General features: G+C 37.9%; 1 protein-coding gene across 1 annotated transcript in view; it reads left to right on the top strand.

The window, feature by feature from the left end:
* CALY (calcyon neuron specific vesicular protein) overlaps positions 1–19,355 on the top strand; it is a 674,247-nt gene extending 654,892 nt beyond the window's left edge. Inside the window, exon 5 of the mRNA XM_044056789.1 lies at positions 18,151–19,355. Coding sequence (XP_043912724.1) covers positions 18,151–18,351 — 201 coding nt within the window. The 3' untranslated portion in view covers positions 18,352–19,355. The remainder of the gene's footprint in view (positions 1–18,150) is intronic.
* Positions 19,356–21,239: the final 1,884 nt, after the last annotated feature.

Here is a 21,239-nt window from a genome sequence, read left to right as displayed (position 1 = left end):
CCATAATAAAGTACAGTTAATGTCATTATTCTAATTTCATTGATAGCTCAGTGTACTCTTGCAATTGTTTTCACTGTGGGAATGCACTGGTTAAGAGGAACTTGAATCCCCAGGGGTGATACTTTTGTTTTACAATGTATAATTTGCAGTCTGCACATGTGCTACATTACATTGATGAGTGTATGTTATGACCACTTTTACTCTGACAGTTTCAGTGACCCTCTTTGCTAAAGTAGTGCTACGGAGAATTTCATTAGGAGTGTCATAAGTTTAATTCACTAGAGGTCTTTCTTTTCTTGACGTCATTCTGCTCATGTACTACATTGCCCTGATATTTGGCATTTAAGATCACTTTTACTTCAGACTATGACAGTGGCTCCACTTGCAGGGAAATCTGGATATACTGGCATGTGAACTAAACTGCTGTGTCGCATCCACTTAGGATGGCATATTCTCCTTTTTTAATGATGGTAACATTATATAGTAACGGTCCACTGCTCACACTCTGATGTTAGGAGTGGTGCAGGTCAGTAAGGCATGTTATTGTATCCCATCTGTCCTGTCTGTGTCATGTTATTGTATTCCAGCTGTCCTGTCTATGTCATATTATTGTATCCCACGTGTCCTCTCTCTGTCAACTTATTGTATTCCACCTGTCCTGTCTATGTGATGTTATTGTTTTCCACCTTTCTTGTCTATGGCATATTATTGCAGCCCACCTGTCCTGTCTGTGTCATATTATTGTATTTCATCTATCCTGTCTATGTCAGGTTATTGTATTCCACCTGTCCTGTCTATGTGATGTTATTGTTTTCCACCTGTCTTGTCTATGTCATATTATTGTAGCCCACCTGTCCTGTCTGTGTCATATTATTGTATTTCATCTATCCTGTCTAGGTCAAGTTATTGTATTCCACCTGTCCAGTCTGGATTTCACATTATTCTACATTCACATATTGCCATACTGCATTCTCCATTCTTCTTTTCTGACAAGCTTTGTTGCACAACTCCTTTGTAGTTCTTTATGCCCATCTCTGCGGATTCTATTTCTATAGTGTAACCTGTACTCCACCCTCAGCCATCAGTCTTATTTTCCCCTTTCCTTGCACATTTCTCTGCATCTATATTGCTATACATTACATCAACAATGTAATCAGGCTGTGACTGATATAGGTCCAGTGCATGACTCCTGTCAAGAAATTCAAAATAAAATAAAATAAACAATGCAAACCTGTGCATACAAATTCATCATGACTAGCGGAAGTGCTCATGCATCCTCATTGTTTACATATGGTGCTAGTACTTTACTCTGTCCAGCAGGTGACCTCATAGGATGTAGCTGCAGCCACAATGAGGAGCTGCTTGTTTTGCATATTGGTCTGGCTGCATGCATGCATGATTAGCATTGCTGCTTGTTGTGCATGCAATGTAAATAGTGCTAGCTTGGCCAAAGTCGAAGATGCAGGTACAGTATTTCCTAATCCCAGTGACTGTGAGTTATATGTGTGCAGTGCCATCAATCTACTATTTAAGTTATCTATTTTATGCATTATTTACTACTTTTAGTAGGAGTATAACAGAAAACCGAGGGCTAAAGTTTCAATGTCTACAATTCAAACTCATGAGAACTAGTATTACCATCACCAACCCTGAAAACATTTTGAACTTTCATATTGATGTATCATATTCAGGGATTACAAAGAATTATATAATAACTACTCATTGTAATTTGCAAATTAGCATGCTGATTGGACAGTCTAACCAGTAAGCCCACTGTAAATCGATGATAGACCAACAGAAAAAAGTCCCTCCACTGAAGTGTCATTTATTAACCAGGCTTTCTACTGGCATATGCTGGGGGAACAGCAAAATATGAGAAAAATGTGATATGTTTTGCAGAATTACAGAAAAAGGAACATACCTGAATGTCCTTATATGTCTACACTGCCCCTTGTAAAACCCATTTTTTTAAACATTGCTTCCCCTGCACTGCACTGACGTACTGCAATCTTTGGAATGCAAGTCCCATGTGCATACACAGTACCTCAGCCTACAGAAGACAATATGGAAGAGGACTGAAGTGCCGTTATACAAAGACATTATTTAATAAAGGCTCTTAAATAATGTCATTGTATGATGGCAATAATCCTCCATGACTGTTTTTGAGTATATCAGGGTTTTCTCACAGCTGGCTTAATTTAATGACTCAGGCTTTGCACTCATAATAAAACCACACAAAATACTGGTAAATCCTTAGATATCCACTCACACTCATAGATTATTTGTAATTATTTGTTTATAATGTAGTGTCAAGGCTAATATAACAGCAACTATTTAAAGACCAGGATGAAACAGTAAAAGCATACTCTATAACATACTAAATGACTATGTTGACAAAAATTTTCCATTAAGAAAAAATATACAGTAGAAAAGAAAGAAATAAACAAGCTAATGTGTTGGAATTCAAAAAGGATATATTATGTGCACACACACACACACACACACATACACACTCATGAAGAGAAACAAGTAACTCAGACGATATTGCTAGGTGGTACTAAAACTGTATAAAATTAGACCACAACATCATAATTAATAAGCACTGGTTAATTAAGGCAAAGGTGCATTTGAGGAAGACCTTTTCATGAACTGAAATATTGCAACTTGTTCTGTGGTAAAATATAAACATTGAAATAGGAAGATTATGATTCCTGTTGGGTATAAACTGTAGCAACTGTTTGCTACAGTTGTAGCAAGCAGTTTGCTACAGTTTAAAAATAAGTTTTTTAATTAAAACTTGAGCACTATAGCATTGTATGTAGGCAGAGTATAAACTGTAGCAACTGCTTGCTACACATTAAAAAGTATTCTTTTTGTTGCTGTTTGTTTAAACTAAAACATGAGTGCTATAGCCCTCTGTGCAGGCAATATATAAAATGTAGCAAGTGATTGCTAAATTTGTTGCAAACAGTTTGCTACAGTTTAAAATAAGATGTCATTTATTTTTTAATAAAATAAGTTGAAGGAAGGTTGGGAACACGGCACAGAAATGGAACCTGAATGGCTAGGGCGGGAGAACTTTAGAATAACTGCAAATTATCCCAAATAACAGCCCATCTAAAGAGTAAAAATGCCACACAGACAAATCATTTAGTAAAAATTAAAAGAAAGACAAAGAAAATCTGAATCTTCACTGTGTAATACCTTAAATCTCCTGCAGTGGAGGCCCATGGGATACATGCAAATGAGCCCTTAAGGACACACCAGTGTTTCAGGTACATGGTTTCTGAATGCCCATGACTTTATAAGTTTTTACTGATACATTCAGACAAATAAAGACAAACCACACTAGCTATAGACATGTTGTGTTCTGCCCTTTTTTCTGAGCTCATTAGTAAAGTACAAATGGATTGTTTGGCCATACTTAATAAACACAAAGCTTAAAAACAAGCCTGGTGTCCATAACATTAGGATAACAGCAAAAAAATCCAAATAACATAAAAAATAGTAAAAAGGTCATACAGACAAAACAATTTGTAAAAACTTAAAAAATGAACAAGCAAAGCTGGAGGCTTCATGCTTCTGCATTCATGCAAACGTCATAGTTTTGCTGTAGGTTTTCTGTCTGCTAACAATTCCTCATTCATTGGGCAAGACTGTACTTTACTATTTGTATGAATATAATTATAAGTACTTATTTGGCTAAACTATATTGTGTCCAGTGCCTAGGTGGATTAGCATACCAGAACATGTTCATTCTGGCAGGTTTGCTTGTTCCATGGGCCATTTTGTCACTCTAACTTTGGGTTCTGCATTAGCAGCTGCTATTTTCATGGATATTCTGTTCACTGTTGCTACACTTTCTCTTGCTTTTCTCATGTACAGTGGAACTATGATGTTTCTTGTAGGGATGGTCACAGTATTAGAAAACTGTACCAACATATTTGATGTTTCTGGTGTTGAGGCATTCTATGTTGTGGCTGTTGACTGAGAGCAAGAATGAAAGCAAAGTCCAAAGTGTTTGCAATGACTGACTGCTTTGGAGGGGGGAGGGATAAGGAGAGAAATGATTTTCAGGATAGCTGTTGTCTACACCAAAAGACTTCTGTTCTGACTAACCCCAGCCATGGGATTTGAAAAGATAAATGGTGTTGATGCTGGGACCAATGGGATTTCAGATACCACCTATCTATCTCATGTGGAGTCTTGCTATAGGTATCAAGACTTTGCTTTCATTCTTCTGCCAGTCAACAGCCACAACATAGAATGCCTCAACACCAGAAACTTGTCTAGAGGAAAGCAGTTTTCAGTACTTAATAAATTAATAAATAAGCACCTATCCAGGCATGTCTAAGAGTCAGCTCCCGGTGATTTCTCCTGTCTACCTGATGAATCTGGGCATCTTGGGGCAATGCAGCAATTGCCTCATGTACACAGACAACCCTCTCCTCCTACCACCCAAGACTACAACCTGTGAGAGATGCACTTATATTGCCAAACTGGAAGCAAAGCTCTCTTTACCCAAGACTGGACTAGACAGTCAAGAGGAGAAGGTAAACATTTGCACCACACCACACTCATCACATATTCCCTCAAAACCTACACCACCAAAACACATACATAGAAACACAAAACACACACCTACATTCACGGAGGCTCTCGATAAAAACCTGCCCAAGCATCAGGGACCACCAAAGCAGAAATGCAAGCAAACTCCACCCCCCAACACAACCCAAATGACACATAGCCCACAAATTCAGTGTGCCACTCAACCACAGCCCATAAGGCACAGCAACATACCCGACACTCTAGTCATAGGTGACTCTATAGTCAGGCACACTGATGTTCCACTCACCAGGCTAAACAAGGAGAAAGTTACTGTCAGATGCCTGCCTGGTGCCGGGATCTGCCACATAATGCATGCACTCAAGTCACTCCACAACAAGTACAAATATGACACTGTCATTGTCCATGTTGGTGTGAATGACCTGAGATGTACCTCCCTGGACTACATGAAAAGAGATATGGAGGAGCTTTCTGATCATGTAGCCCAGGCAGGTATGACCATGGCCCTGAGTAGCATCCTGCCATCACCCAGAATGATGCCACAGTACAAGGACAAAATGATTGACTTCAACAATTGGCTAAGCTTTTGGTGTCATTCTAAGGGGATCCAGTATTTGTCTGCCTGGGACGACATGATCGACAGACCACGATGCCTTGCCAGAGATGGCTTGCACCTGTCGTCCTTGGGATTCCGGATACTGGCTAAGGCTCTTGCCACCCCTATAGTGCCTTTTTTAGGCAAGGTTCAAATGAAATATTCACCTCCATAACAGGTACAAGCAAGCAAAATCTGAGGGTAATGCTACTCAATGCTAGAAGTCTAAACCTCAAAATGCACTCACTCGAGGCACTCCTTAAAATGGAGAACATCGACATCTGTGCAGTGACAGAGACTTGGTTCAAAGCTCCAGAGACCTGATTCAAAGCTCCAAAGAGCACCCCTGCATTACCAAGCTATAATTCATATCACACCTTTCGGCCACCTAACCCGGAATGAAGCACGTTCATTAAGGATATCCACACCTCCAGGCTTGTTGCACAGTATAATGCATCCGAAATTATCCAAGTGCAACTAATTCTGGGCAAGACCGCAATCCAAATTGTAGCTTGCTACAGACCCCCCACCATGCCCCAGAATTCCTACTCCTCATTTTTTGATACACTGGAAAGTATTAGGATACAACCTAACACCCTAATAATGGGTGATTTCAACTACCCCACCATTAACTGGGAAAACTACTCATGTACCAACTCTTTTGCTCAATGTTTTCTGAAATTCATAAATTCCAATGCCTTGTATCAACTTATTCACACCCCCACCAGGGGCAGCAATATCCTAGACCTGGTCATTACCAACATGGGCAATCGGTGTTCCACACCAGAGTTCAATTTCTCGTTGCTCAGATCCGACCACAAGCTAATCACCCTAGACATTCAAATCCCGCCCCCACCCTTAATTAGGGAAACCACCGTAAAAAGCTTCTCCACAGCCAACTTTACACTTCTTAAGACAGAAGTGGCAAACTTCATGACACCCATGCAGACGGACAATAGAGGTACAACTGCTGAATCCTACCCAAATGCACTTTATAAGCACTTACACGAGTGCATGGATCATGCTATCCCTAATAGAACCAAGATGCTATTCTCCAAAAAAAGGAAGCCAATCTGGTGGTCCACTGCCATAAACAAACTCTACAACAGAAGAAACAAACTGTTGCAAAAAATATTAAAATCCCATGACTGGAGGAACTCCCTGGTCAACCTCAGTAAGAAGCTGAGATCCCTCATAAAATCCTCCAAAGCTAGTTATGAAAACAAAATTGCCACTGACTCTAAAGACAACCACAAAGCATTCTATAGCTATTTCAAGAATCTCAATGGCAACACTCAGATCTGCTCTGAGTTACAGCACAATGGCACTAAATATACAGAACCAACTGATATTGCCAACATCCTGGCAGATAGGTTCAGTGCTAACTTTACCCCCCTCTCACCACCTAGAGGGCCCATCTCTATACCGGAAGAATGCAAAGTTCCTGTAATCATGGCTGCGCTGGTAAAAAACACACTCTCCAAAGTCAAGAACACAACATCCATGGGACCTGACAATATCTCAGGCTGCATTCTACATGAACTACAGAATGAACTGGCACCCTACCTAAGTACCATGTTCAGTCATAGTCTCACCTCAGGCTTTGTGCCTACTGAATGGCGCACCATGACAGTTATCCCACTCCACAAAGGGGGAGCCATGATGGATCCCAAGAACTACCACCCAATTAGCCTGACGAGCCTGGTCTGCAAGGCCATGGAACATATCATCATGGAACTCATAAACAAAGACAAATTCTGGACCCTACCCAGTTCGGATTTGTAAAAGGCAGATCATGTCTCCTAAACCTGATTGACTTCTTTGAAGCAGTTACCAAAGCCATAGATGAGGGTAAGGTGATTCACACAGCTTATCTAGATCTCGCCAAGGCTTTCAACATCATCCCCCACTCTGGAATTATAGATAAGCTCACTAAACTAGGTATAAATCCCTATGACACAAGATGGGTTGCCAACTGGCTCATGGACAAAAACCACACTGTGAAAGTAGCAGACTCCAAATCCGACTTCAGACCAGTGACAAATGGAGTACCACAGGGTTCAGTCCTGGGTCCTCTCCTGTTTGGTATCTACTTCTCTGAAGTACAGGCTAATACAGAAGGTCTTTGGCTAATAAAGTTTGCAGATGACTGCAAACTAGGAGCCATCATCGAAACTCCTAATGATGTGGACATACTACAAAAGGGCCTCACTGAGACAGATGCCTGGTGTCAAAGCCATGGCCTGAAACTCAATGCCAAAAAGTGTATTGTCATCCCCTTTGGTAAAAACTCTGTACCCATGAACTACCGCATAGCTGGTAGTCTACTTAATGTCGAAAATGTGATAAGAGACCTTGGGACACAGGTGGACAGTAGTCTCTCCTTTGATAATCACATCAACACAGTGGTCAGGAAATCCTTCTATGTGGCTCACCTCATCACAAAAGGTTTCTCATCCAGAAAAAAAGAGGTCATTGTTCCCCTCTATTCATCACTCATTAGATCCATTATAGTGTACAACGCTTCTTTTGGTATGTACCTCACAAGACATCTACAACAACTGCAAAGGCCACAGAAATACCTCACAAAGAGGATTATTGGCCTCAAACAGTTGCCCTACACAGACCGTCTCAAAAAACTCCAGCTTTACTCCATCGCATATCGCCTACTCAGAGGCGATCTCTGCCTAACATACAAAGCTGTGTCAAACCCAGAGCTGTTGGACATGCTCCACTTAAAGAAATCCCAATCTCTCCAAGCTACATGCTCTACAGACCTAAACCTTGTCACCACAATAAACAGATCATGCTGGAGGGATAGATTCCTGTCCCAGAGATTTCCCATACTCTGGAACAGACTACCTATCTATGTCAAACAGAGCTCCTCATTAGCACTCTTCAAGAAAAATCTTGATGATTGGATGGGAGATAGGAAATTCACCCCGGGGATCACTTCTGTGGCTCTGCTCATCAGGGGCACAAGAAAATAATTTTCTTGGGTGGTGAAAGCCAGGGCACATTTTTGGCTAGCCTAGTACCTACCTATGAACCTATGAAGAGAATCATCAATCCCATGAGACCCAAAATCCTGAGGTATTCCTTCACAGTGACCAAAGTCTGACTAAAAAACATTAGAAACAGATCTAAATAAGGATCTGTTTTTCCTGTGGAAGAAACGTTCTTTATACTGAATTGTCTAGCTGACATCTCAGGAACACAATGGTGTCTGAAGAAGTCAAAAAAAACTTTTGTCTATTCTCTTGGAATCCCAACTTGTGTTAGAGATCTCTGACCCAAGAAAGAGATTCCTGACACTTCGAAGAAAACTCTGTAAAGATAAGCAAGTCATCTAAATATGGAAAAAATGTGGGTATCCTGTAAACTGCAAGGAGTTATAACTGGAGCTAGACACTTTGTGAACACTCTTGGTACAGTGGACCATCCAAAGTTTAAGGTAGAGAACTGATAATGTGATCCAGGCATTCAAGACCTTCAGAAACATCTGAAGTCTAGATGAACAGCAATGTGATAATAAGCATCTTAGAAGTTTAGTGTTACCAGGAAACTTGACAGAGGAAGAAGAGGTAACAGGTTGTGAAGTGACACCATTTTGAATGATGGCATTACTACAAACAAGTTTAAGAAAGAAAGATCCAGAACTGGTCTCCAAGCATTTTTTTTGTTTGGCACTGGAAAAAAAAGAGTCTGATCTAGAGGAATTGGAATGATCCCCTGGAAGGAAGGAATGTTCTCCACCTGCCATCTGTAAACTTGATGAATGACATTCAGAACCAATTTGTCTAAAACAAGCTGCTGCCTAGGAGGAAAAATGGTGATTAAGACTTTCTGGAAGAAAAGGGGACCAGGGTGGGAGTGAGTCACAAGGTCTCTTGAACAGTCATTCAGACATATTGGACTGTCCTTGGTTCTGGGCGGTTAGAGACTTATTTTTTTGGAATTCCCTTTCATTCCTTCTTAAATGTCTGTTTACCTGAATTCTGTTGAGGCTGCTTATCCTGTTTTCTAATAAAAATGGAAGAGGAGAAAGAAAATCCCCTGAGCAATATGGAAAAGGAGACCTGACAGATCTTTGAGATTCCCTGGATCGGCTTGCCCCTTTTATCACACTTTTGATCACCTTTGCAGTAGACGGGCCAAACACTAAATCTCTATCCAAGGAAGAATTTAAAATCGCATTTTTCAATTTTCTGAGAATGCAGTCATGCAAACCTCCTTAAAATAGTGCCAGCAGCCATAGCCATAGAAGAAGTATCAACAGAGTCGTACACACACTGCACACAGTAAGTAGTGACTTATGCAATAGAAGAAACTACGTTATTTAAAGAAGATTTTTCCTTGCAAGAAGAAACTGTATATAAAACAGTCTTCATACTGTCTCAGTTTGCCAGAACGAACCTTAGCATACAAGCCTGACAATTCAAAATTCTGAAAACCAAAGTTGCAGAAGTACATACTTTTTTCCCATACCTATCAATAATTTTCACATCCTTATCAGGAGGAGTAGGATTAGAATAACTAAATGCTTAGCAGCAGTGGGATCAACTAAGGCTAGAGCTGTTGGGTCAGGTTTTGGAATAGTGTATAAAAATGTAAAAGGCTGAGAAATTTAATGCATCCCATTTGCCTTTTTATGGGCAGTTGGCTGACTAACATGAAAATAGTAGGCAGTAAGACACACATCCTCTAAAGCAGACATAACAGGAGGACTGCAGTTTCCAGTACATTCTGGGAAATTTCTTCTATAACAACTTATAGTATTTTCTGAGGGACTGAGTAACCTCAATGTTCACACACTGATAACACTGGGACATTCTAGCAATAGTCTCTGAGAAAAGAACCCTTCAGGGAGAATCAGGCACTGAGCTATGCTCTGAGTCTAAATTAGAAATCTGAAAAAAAATGTGAATCCATCCCTGCATCTTCCTGCTCAGATCCAGAATCTTGAATGTTTTCAGGAAAAGAGGAATCCTCATTCCTTTACCAGTTACTACTTTACAAGATGAATCAACAGCCTGAATTAAACCCAGAACCAGACCTGCTAAATCACTCTGGTCTAAATAAATTTGAGGAAGAGTAGATATATGCTTGTTTTTTTGTTTCATTTTGACAGGAAAAATAGGGTCAGCCATGTTACCAATGGCTGCAGCTGCGTCCCCAGCGATGGGCACAGTATTCTGGCACAACAAGGAAACCTTTCCTGCTCCCTTTCCCATGACTGAGAATATTAGCTCTTCTTTGCCAACTGAGGGGACCCCAACAGCTGCAGAAGACATGACTAACCACTGATCTATAGTGGCTGTAGGTGCTACACCAGAGGTATCCAGGGTAGAAAGAAATGAGTGGTCTGAGGATAACAAATGGCCACAATAAAGTCATCTGTCTGCACCTGAGGCAATTTGCAAGCCTGCTGTGATGGTATAGGCTGTTTACTTAGCTTCTTCTTTTTGTGGCTGCAAGAAGAACTGATAGTGGGACCAGCAGTCAGTTCCATGGTCAAATGAAAATAGTGCCTCTATCCCAGAGAAGACGAGCAGCAAATGTCAGTAAAACTACCAGTCCACAAAAGTTACTTGCTTTAACAGAAAAAAAACTATAAAAAAACACTTTCAAACAGTATGCCAGCCTCACCAAGGAAAAATAAGCACAATTTCTCCACAGAAATGATGTTTTCAGTTAGTTAACACTACTTTTAATCTGACAGATAAAGCTGAGCTCCATTTAAAAGTATGTAATGTATGTTAGAATCTTGAGACAATCCATTAAAACACAACATTCCTAGCTTTAAAATAACTTTCCTGAAGAGGAAAGTAATAAAACATCAATAAATTTAAGAAAATTATTTTTTTCCCACAAAGGGCATTTATCTGCCCAGCCAAGGCAAACACCAGTCAACCGTCAATCCTAAAAAAAAACATCAAAAAAGCATTCTCTTTAGCAGCAGTAAAGCTCTGAAGGCCTTCTTGCCCAAGCTTGTCTTTTAGTCAACTAAGTTTGAGCTCCTTAACAGTTTAGGTATGTGGAAGATACCCTAAAGCTTTGGAAGCTGGCTGGAAATTATATCCTTGGCAGAATATAACCCATCTAGCTAAGGCTACTGCAGCAATGATTAATATTATGAACATAAGGGAGTTACAAAGTAAAATACTGCAGTTTGATAGTGCTCAAAACAGGAAATACCAGTAACCAGCAGAACTGAAGAGAGGAAATCACTCACAGAGAGGATGTATTCCAAGGGAATGAAGTTAGAAATTTTAGAAAATGCACAAGTAGTAGAAAATTCTAAGAAATAAGTTAGTGCTGAAGATGAAAAATACATCAGAAGTATATTAAAGGTGAATTAACAGTACATGATCAGAGTTCTAAATTCTGACTGTGAGAAACAGAAAACTCAGCTAAGGGAAGAATCTAGGCAACAGTATCTGTAAGAAAGGGAAAAAGTAAAACTGAGCACAAAGATTTTTGTGAGATATTCTCTGCAGAGGGTGAGCAGTCAAGTTGAGAAAAAGTGAAACAGGGGTGCTCAGTCACACTGAGACAGAGCAACCTAAAGAAGAAACGGCAAAGGAGAGGGCAGTATATAGCGAAAGATATACTATTTTTGAAGAGAAAACTGACAATTTTCCTGTTGAGCTAAAATATAGGAATCCTAAACAGAAGAAAGGGGATTCCATACATCAGACTGCCAAAGGAAAAGAACAAGAAAAATCCATAAGGTAGTTGTAGAGAAGCTGACAGTAAGGAAAGAATACCAGTATATTAAACACTAACACCCCAGTTCCTGCACTGACAGGAGAGGCAGCAGTGCTTTCTGCCTCACAACAAACTGACTTAGAGGAAAATCTGTGGCTGGCTGATCTCCAGGTAATCCAGAAAAATGCTTAAAAGGCAAACCAGGAAGATGACACTTTGATTAGAGCAAGAGAAATTACAACTAAACTATAGGTATGGGAGAATAAAATGTTCCCACTACCTATTTATATTCAGGGTTGCTGAATGACTTGCACAGTATTTAAAGATAGATGGGAAGTAGCACATCAGCTAGTAGTGTCCAAGCCTTTCAGAAGCTTAGCGATGAGGCTGACATGTAGTCATTTACAGGAATGACACCTAGGAATGGACAAGAATAAATCATGGATCACAGCAAGATTTACTGTCCAGAAATGATGACTGAAATTAAAAATGCCTGTGCTGGATGGTCTGAATGATAGAAGTCAACCCCTTACCCACGCTTTAAAAATCCTTTGATTTCAATGCCCATTGTAGTGATACATATATTCTGTATCCAGGTAGATATATTCTGTATCCAGGTATCAGAGAAGTGTGCCCATTGTCACCTAGCCTATTCATTATGGCTTTGAATCACATTCATTCTATTATACAATATAATAATCTTTTTAATGTCCAACCATGAAGCATAATCCTGGATAAAATCTATGATTTATAGATGTTGCACAACAATGTTAAATAATACAATTTTTTTTAGTTAGCAGGAACAAGAAACATTACATTGATGGTGATCAATGTTTTAACACCAAAAGAAGAATAAATATCATGCCATGGGGAAAAGCTACCGCGCTCATAATATAGTTGGGATGTGAGTATTATGAAAAAAAATAAGTACTGGTCATTTCTAAAAAATATTTCTGAGGCATATTAACATCTTAAAACTCATAATGTTGGTAGACTGGAGTTGTTATATCAGGGACACCCTTTATTCCCACTTAATTCTGAAATTCAGGATAATATCTATGAACATGGGTGAACTGAGAACTTTCTTGGAGACATATTAATCTTAGAGAAGCGTTCAGGGTGATTCAAGTTTCCAGACCTAAACATTTATATGGTCAGCCACTGCCTGTATAATCTAATTCAGTGATACTCAATTCTGTCAGATTTTACTAAAATAACTAAACCATGCTGGATTACAAGAGCATCCACCTTATCTGATATCGTAACCTCAACACACAACTTTTTTTTTGTAATCATCCTACTCATTAATGTTTGAAACAAGACTAACATTTATACACAAAGATGTGTTTCATTTGTCCTTGCATATCAGTGACTACTTGGCTTCCTTCAGTTATAGAAAACATTTAATGAGTTACAGTTCACAAGTGTCTTATTCCAGGAACAAATTCTACTACTAATGCTCATTTTTAATCCACCCCCCCCCCCAAGTCTGGTAGTGAGGATTTTTACACTGAAGGCCAAAATGACAAATTAGTTTGTCTGCCCCTGTGGAGCATTAACAATAGCCCCATATAAAATATAAAAAAAAAAAATCACCTTCCAAAGTTAGAGTTCAGTTATTTATATCAACCAACTAATGTAATGAACCATGCAATTTGCAAAATGGATCAAGAATTCTTGTCAGCATCTTCTATTTCAGAAATCTTTTAGTTCTGGAACCTATATGTCTATATATAAATATATATATATATATATATATATATATATATATATATATATATGGGTCTACTTCATTTGCCCTAATTTCCGATTGACCGACACCCATTTGCCCGACACCAAATGACTGAAATTTCATTTGATCAAAAATTCATTTGCCCGACACTTCATTTGACCGACAAGTATTATTGGCAAGTAAATGGGATATGCCCCCTTCCCCACTGTAGTACGACCCTGGAGTTAGAATATATAGTTGGGGGGCACTTAATTTCATATTATATTGTTTAGTTTTGCTTTAATATTGCTTAGTAAAACAAAATAGCTGTGCCCCCCACATCCCCCTAACTATATATTCTAACTCCAGGGTCGCACTACAGTGGGGAAGGGGGCATATCCCATTTACTTGCCAATAATACTTGTCGGTCAAATGAAGTGTCAGTCAAATGAAATTTTGGTCAAATGGGGTCGGGCAAATGGGTGTCGGTCAATCGGAAGTTAGGGCAAATGAAGTAGATCCATATATATATATATATATATATATATATATAGGTTTACTATTAACATATCGTCGCTCACCTCAAGGTATATCAAATAGTCGAATAACATTGTTCTGAACTACTAAAATCATAACTGTTTGTTTTCCTGAATATCATAATTTCGAATGAAAGATGTTTTTGCGCATTTAAATGACGTACAAATGCATTCAAATTTAAATATTAGGAAATGACAGCAGTTTCTCGCATTTAAGTGATGCCCAAACGCAATTTTAATGAAAATACATCGAAAATGTGCATAATGAATGTAGACCTTTGCAATAGCAGTAAACAAAGTGCTGTATGTTCTATTACATCAGATAATGTTTGCTGGCAGAAGTAGTACAATAGTATGTAATTTGATTGATGTGTGCACTATAATAGGTGTTTTCTAATATAATACGTATGGTTCAATTGTAGGTTTAATTTAATATTATGGCAGAGCAACAAACAGGGAATTCATCTGGAGTGTTCTATACTGTTTGTTGATGGCCACAGTATTATTTGGAGAAAAGAACATTAGATAGGAAATATTGGTGTTGTACTATGAAAAGTAAACAGAAATGTAAGGGTTGCTGCATTACTGAGGCAACAAATACTGGTGAAAAGTTAATAAGAAGTATTGAACATTTTCATGCTCCGGATGTTATAAGAGTAGAACAGAGCAAGGTTCGAGAAAAGATAAAAAGGGGAGCTGAACAGACATTGGAGGATCCATGTTGAATTGTTTCTGAAGTGCTAGCTAGCACTTCTACTGATGTTCTAACTACTATGGCCAATACGGATGCACTGAAACAATGTGGAAGTAGGCTTAGAAGGAAGAATCGTATCCTACCTAAAGTAAACTTGACTACATTAAAGGATCTCACGCCAGATATGTTACCTTTAAAACAAGGACAATTTATTATTAAACATAGTGCATTAAGTAGTCATACTTATGATGTTATTATGACTACCGTGAGTAATTTACATGTACTATGTAAATCTGAATTTATATTGGTGGATGACACTTTTCCTATTAGCACGTGAGTATGTAAACAAGTTTACTCAGTGGATTGCAGTTTGGAAGGTACTGGACACAGTAAAGTTGTGCCTGTTGTTTATGGTAGTCTTCCTTCAAAGTGTGAAGAGTGTTATGATCAGTTTTGGGGTACATTATTGACTGTTTGTGATGAGTTTGAACTGCAGTTAAACCCTAAAATGGTCCTCAGTTATTTTGAAAAAGGAGTTGTGAACAGTATAATGAAGCACCTTATTAACAATACTTCTAAGGGTTGCTGGTTCCATTTCTGCTAGATTTTGTGGAGGCAAATCCAGAAACTTAATCTCACATCACTGTATGGAAATGACAGTTTGCTTTGCGGCATTCATACGTACAGAGCATGTTATGGAAAGCTTAAGTTCTATTGAAGAGGCTTTGGGTGAAAGAGGTGCACCATTATGTGATTTTTTTAAGAATAACAACATTATAGGTCATCTTCATAAGTATGGCATGTGTGTTAGTACTTCTGAGAGGCAACCAGCACAATTTATTTTATTTATTTATTATTATTTATTTATTTTACATTTGTTGACCGGGCTAGTCTAACGGGATATATATCCATTTTCAGTAGAGGCCCGGGGAGAAAAGTTCCAAGCACTAGCAGTGACAAAGAATACAATATATAGTATTAGTCAAGTAAGTTACAGTACATTGGCTATGTTGGTAATTTGACATGTCTTTTTGGAATCAGGCAGACACTTGTACTCTGGGGTACCCTAGGAGTCAGAATGCAGTGGAAGGCTGGCATCGCCGGTTAAGGAGTTTACTTGGTAAAAAAAGAATTGTACATTACGGATGTTTTACATACTATTTGTCTGGAACAGAATCACTTGGAAGACCTTAAAAATAAATTATTATGATGGGTCTCTTCCTCTCCTAAAAAGCGTAGACTCACTGATAAAGAACACGTTACAACGTTTACTAGCTAAACATGATGAATTTACACCACTGGGATTTGTCAATTAATGGCACATCATTGCTCCTTTTAATACAGTAAGATGAACTTCCTATTGCTGAAAACATTGCTTACTACATTTAGCATTTACGTGTGTACATTATTTAAATTTTTAAATAGGGGATTTCAAGGAATTCCTCATCTATTTGGAAAATGGACTATTATAATTTTTCACCATCTATTATTGAAATTATGTGTTTGAAACTTTAATAGGTATTATGTTTATGGTGGATTGCAGTACTCTTTACGTTTGGATGTCACAGCACTATAATTTACTTTGGAGATCACGCAATGATGACATTTTTGAAAATTGCCGTAAAATGTTGAATTCGACATTTTCGTCAACCACATACATTTTTCGACATTCTGAACATCTAGAAATACATATTTTCGGCAATATTTTTTGATTTTTAGTTAATTTATTTTTATTTTTGAAATTATAATAGTAAACCATATATATATATATATATATATATATATATATATATATATATATATATGTGTGTGTGTGTGTGTGTGTGTGTATATATATATATATATATATATATATTTATATATATATATATATATATATATATATATATATATATATATATATATAATTTACCAAATTAAACAGGAATTTCATTATATAGCAAGACTCTTTAAAGTCATTAAATACTTCAGTCAAGGACAACTTGCATTAATATAGGAAGACTTTGCTGAAATCAATTCAGAACAGCTCTGAGCTGTACTCATATGTCAGAGAAATGCCCATATCTAAAATCATGGTGAACCGTTACTGTAAAATTAATTGAAACAGTAATGAGTGATTCTGGTGACATTTCATATGATTTGTGGAACTTACTCAGGAATGTTAGGAAAACTACCCTTAAATCATATCGTTGAAATCTTTATAGCTACTATGAGCATTTTTCTGAACTTTTGGAAACAACTATCTGTTCCCTTTAAGTTCCTGGTGGGCAACTTTTTTGTTCCTCCCATCTGTGTAACTCCCAGTTGACCATCAGCTGACCAGCTAGTGTAATTTTTCGTTAAGTGGTCTTGGCATTATCCCCCTGGGGAGAGACTGCACCAAAGGCAGATAGGTCAATGAAAGCAGCCAGCAGTATCACATCTGCTAGTCCTGCATGCCAAGAATGACTTTTTTGGTACTCCTCACTAGGCAGAGCTAATGGCATAAAGTGCATCACCGCACACATAATCCAGCTCTAGCACCCCCCCCCCATGCCACAGTTTTACTGGCAATCTGTTCATCATTTATTGCTACAACCCCATCAGTGGGGACTTGTCTTCATCCTGGATAGAAACATCTCCCTCACTCCCTCCTGGAGTTGATGAGCCAAGAATGCCCCTGTTTCCCACCACTCCCTTTCCAACTGATCCAGCGCCCAAACCTGTACTCACTCTGAGGTCATTTCAGTCATAGTTAGGAATCCATCCTTCTGCCCTTGAAGCTAGAGAGTGGGCAACTTTTTGACTCCATAGGCTTCAAAAATATCTCATACCATTTTGTGTACAAATTAAACTGCAGATGATCTATTTAAGGGTCAGAAAAGAAGTAAGGGTGGTTAAGGGCATACATGACTTATTTCTAATTTTCCTTCTTAAATATTAAAAATATCATAATTTGTTCTAATGTAAAATTATTTGACAATTTATACATACTTTTTTAAAAAATAGTGAAATAAAAAATAATCTGGAATGTGGGCATCTTCTATGTGTAATAAATGAAGTATTTTGTGTTACAGGATTAGGGAAGTCATTGTGGAAACCTACAGTACAAAATATATTATTAATCACATAACAGACACACCCTGAATATTTACCATATACTCTCATTAGTGGGCATGTATACACACACACACACACACACACACACACACACACACACAGGTATATATGAGTAAGACCTGGGTCATATCATTGTCTTATTGTAACAGCAAATCCTGCCAGTATTGGTAATGTAAAATTTGAACTCACTGTCTCCCCACAAAAAATTAATTTTCATCCTCTTTTTTTTTTCCTACAGCATAAACACTGCACACCTGCTGCTTTGGAGATGTATTACTCAGAACAAGAAACAGAACCCCATGGAAGTCTCTACACGGCACTTAACCATCTTAACCAGGCAAAGAAAACAATTCCTGAGATGCCATCACCATGGTTACCAGTCATTAATGCTTTGAGGGAAGTGGAAAAGGCAAAAGGAGAACCCAACAATTCTCAGTAGAAGGCACAAAGGACCAAAGTCGACTATGACGACTGTACTTTGAATTGTATTGTCATTTAACAGAAGTATTGAAGCTTATACATTACATTTCTGTCTCTGGAAATATGAAGTTTTAAGGGTGTGCCTAACTTACAAATGTTTTTCCACTGCAAATAGGAAACCTGCATTCATAACCTAGAAAGCTATGGTTCCTATATTTCTGCCAGGGTCTGGTGACTACGTGAAAGTAATATATTTCTCATTAGCAATACAACATAAATAGAAGACAAAGGCCACACATTTATATTGCTTGACTGATGTAAAGCATTAGTGAGTCGTTACGGAAAACGTTTGATTAGAAGAGGTAAACCAGTTTAACATGTAAGAAAAAAAATCATATACTACTGTGTGTCAGCTAATACTCAGATAAAGATGTAGTAAAGTTCTTCTAAGCTTCCCATCTGTTCATTTAAAAAGCAATATGAACAAGACGAGGATAGAAGTACAGTCACTTTCAGTATTTAACATCTCAGACTAAGTGGTACAGAGCAGCTCATTTTAATGTTGTGATACTAGAAAAACTGCTTGCGTAGCAACACTATAAATCTCTGTATGTTTTTGTTGCTGACAGACTGCATACTGAGATCACCTTGCTTTAAATAATCTTTCATATGTAATGGATGTCTTGGTTACAGTGGTTTTATCTGACGGAAGACTGCAGCGCTAATTTGGAATTGTTCTGTCTGGCTGACTGCAGCCCCTGGTGCTGTACTCAGCAGCCCTGCTAAACAATGTGATAGTGTATGCTTTATCATGCCTCTCTCAGTACTAGTAATACCAAGTATTGTGCATTATGCTTTAGTACATATTACAAATTTTACAATACTTTGTACATTTTTATAGAAACTGTGATTTGTCTCTTTTCAGCAAGCACTTTGAAAATACAAGGTGCCAAAATGTACTTGTAATCAACTGCATTAATGTTTCAGATAAATAATAATAAATGTTTCTCCTTTTTGTCTTGATTTCTTTTGTGCTTTAAATGCCAATATTTTATACATCTCATCTTCTTTAACTATGATGCAGTTTTCTGTATATGTCAGATAGAAAATAATTTTATATCTCACACACAAGGAAGCAGTCAATATATTTGTAGAACAAATGATGGTAAGATCAATTTACCATCATTCTATGGCTCAGTGGGTGTCAAACAGCATAAATGAAACACACCATCATGGATGGAGGGGAACAGTCCCTACTGGAACGTTCGCCATTTTCAATGACAGCGTGGGTTGGAGTTAGTATATATAAATAGCCATGGTATGGAGGATACCGTCTTACACATGAGGTGGCAAGGGTGGTTGCTCCCACCAAAAATGCTTATTCATCAGACATTGCTAGTAGTTGATAAGAAAGCACAGTGGTTGTGGTAATGATGTCTTGACATGCTGAGTTTCAGTATATTATGACAAGTATCAGTGTTTTTTAACTGTTGCAACTCAATAAGCTATAGCTCAACAAATCTATTGTTAAACTAATAGACAAAACCAGTTTTTTCATGCCTAGATTAATAAATTTGGTTATGATGTATTCTAGAACAACATGTTAACTATAAGATGAGTTGTTTGATAAAAAAGAATTATATTCTATGAAAAGAAAGCCATTACAATGTTTATAAAAATGCACCTTTTATGCATAATTATCCAGATATGTTGTATGGGTCAGAAGCACATTCTTAACTGAGATCCTCAACATATTCTAAATACATAAATGAGCTTGAGAGATGGGATATAAAGAAATTTAAATAATAAAGTGATTTAGATGACATCATTGAATTCAATCTGCAGATGAGTGGTTGATTTAAAAGAACATAAAATCACAATCCAGATTTTCTTTCCAAACTGTCACAGAATGTGTACATTGATCACATTTTCGAGAGTGTTCAAGACTGATATTTTGCTGATCTGCTGGCTAAATCATTTGCCAGCATATAACTCACGCGTAGGATTGTGACCGTCCTTGGCTCAAGCTTTTTTGCTTTTATTATGCCGCTTTGGCCAGCCCTTCAGAAATAAAATTTGAGTTTAAAACTTGGGGTACATTTTCACTCTGAGATACCAAGCATGACCATCTTATAAAGGATGCCTGTACCAACTAAAACATTTATTTATCTATTTATTTATTAGCATTTGTTTACCTTGATTGTCTGTCTGGGTATAAGTTGTCCCTTTTTCAGTGGAGGCCTGGGGAGAAAACTTCTAATTATAATACATGTACAAAAGGTTGAAGAAACAGATAAGAAAAAATTACATTGACAGTGACTTTAAGCATTTTAGCACAGTGAATACAAATAGAACACTTAGTAAAACATAAGCAGCATTTTGCAGAAGATAACAGTGCATATCAATAGATACAATTTTTGTCAGCCATGAATAAAATCTAATACAAGTACGACAACAGTTCAAAACAAAGAAGTGGAAGGAGAGAAAAGACAAAGTCATTTGCAAGACAAGTGGCATAGCGAATAGCATTGCTACCTCACAGTAAGAGGTTCTTTGATTCGATTCTCAGCTGAGGTGCCTTCTGTGTGGAGTCTGTGTCTCCTCTCTATATTCACATGGATTTCCTGTGGATGCTCGGGTTTCCTCCCTCACTGCAAAGACATGCAGTAGGTGGAATGGTCACTCTAAATTGGCCATAGGTGTGAGTGTACATGCAAACATGTGGTATGAAAGAACAGCCATGGCAGGGCTAGCCAGCTGATGGTGTAAACCTTGCCTATAGATGATTGCCACTGTTGAGGTGACACCCCAACCCCGTGTGAAAAAATGGGAACAATGGGGTGTGGATGGATGGATGGATATGTGAGAGCATACTTTTAAAAAGTGCGGTTTGTGGAAAAAAAGAAT

Source organism: Protopterus annectens, chromosome 14.part0 (assembly GCF_019279795.1).
Source record: "Protopterus annectens isolate FY-2018-M chromosome 14.part0, PAN1.0, whole genome shotgun sequence".
Classification (NCBI taxonomy): domain Eukaryota; kingdom Metazoa; phylum Chordata; order Ceratodontiformes; family Protopteridae; genus Protopterus; species Protopterus annectens.
The sequence above is the reverse complement of the archived record's forward strand: the minus strand, read 5'-3'. Positions and strand labels throughout refer to the sequence as shown.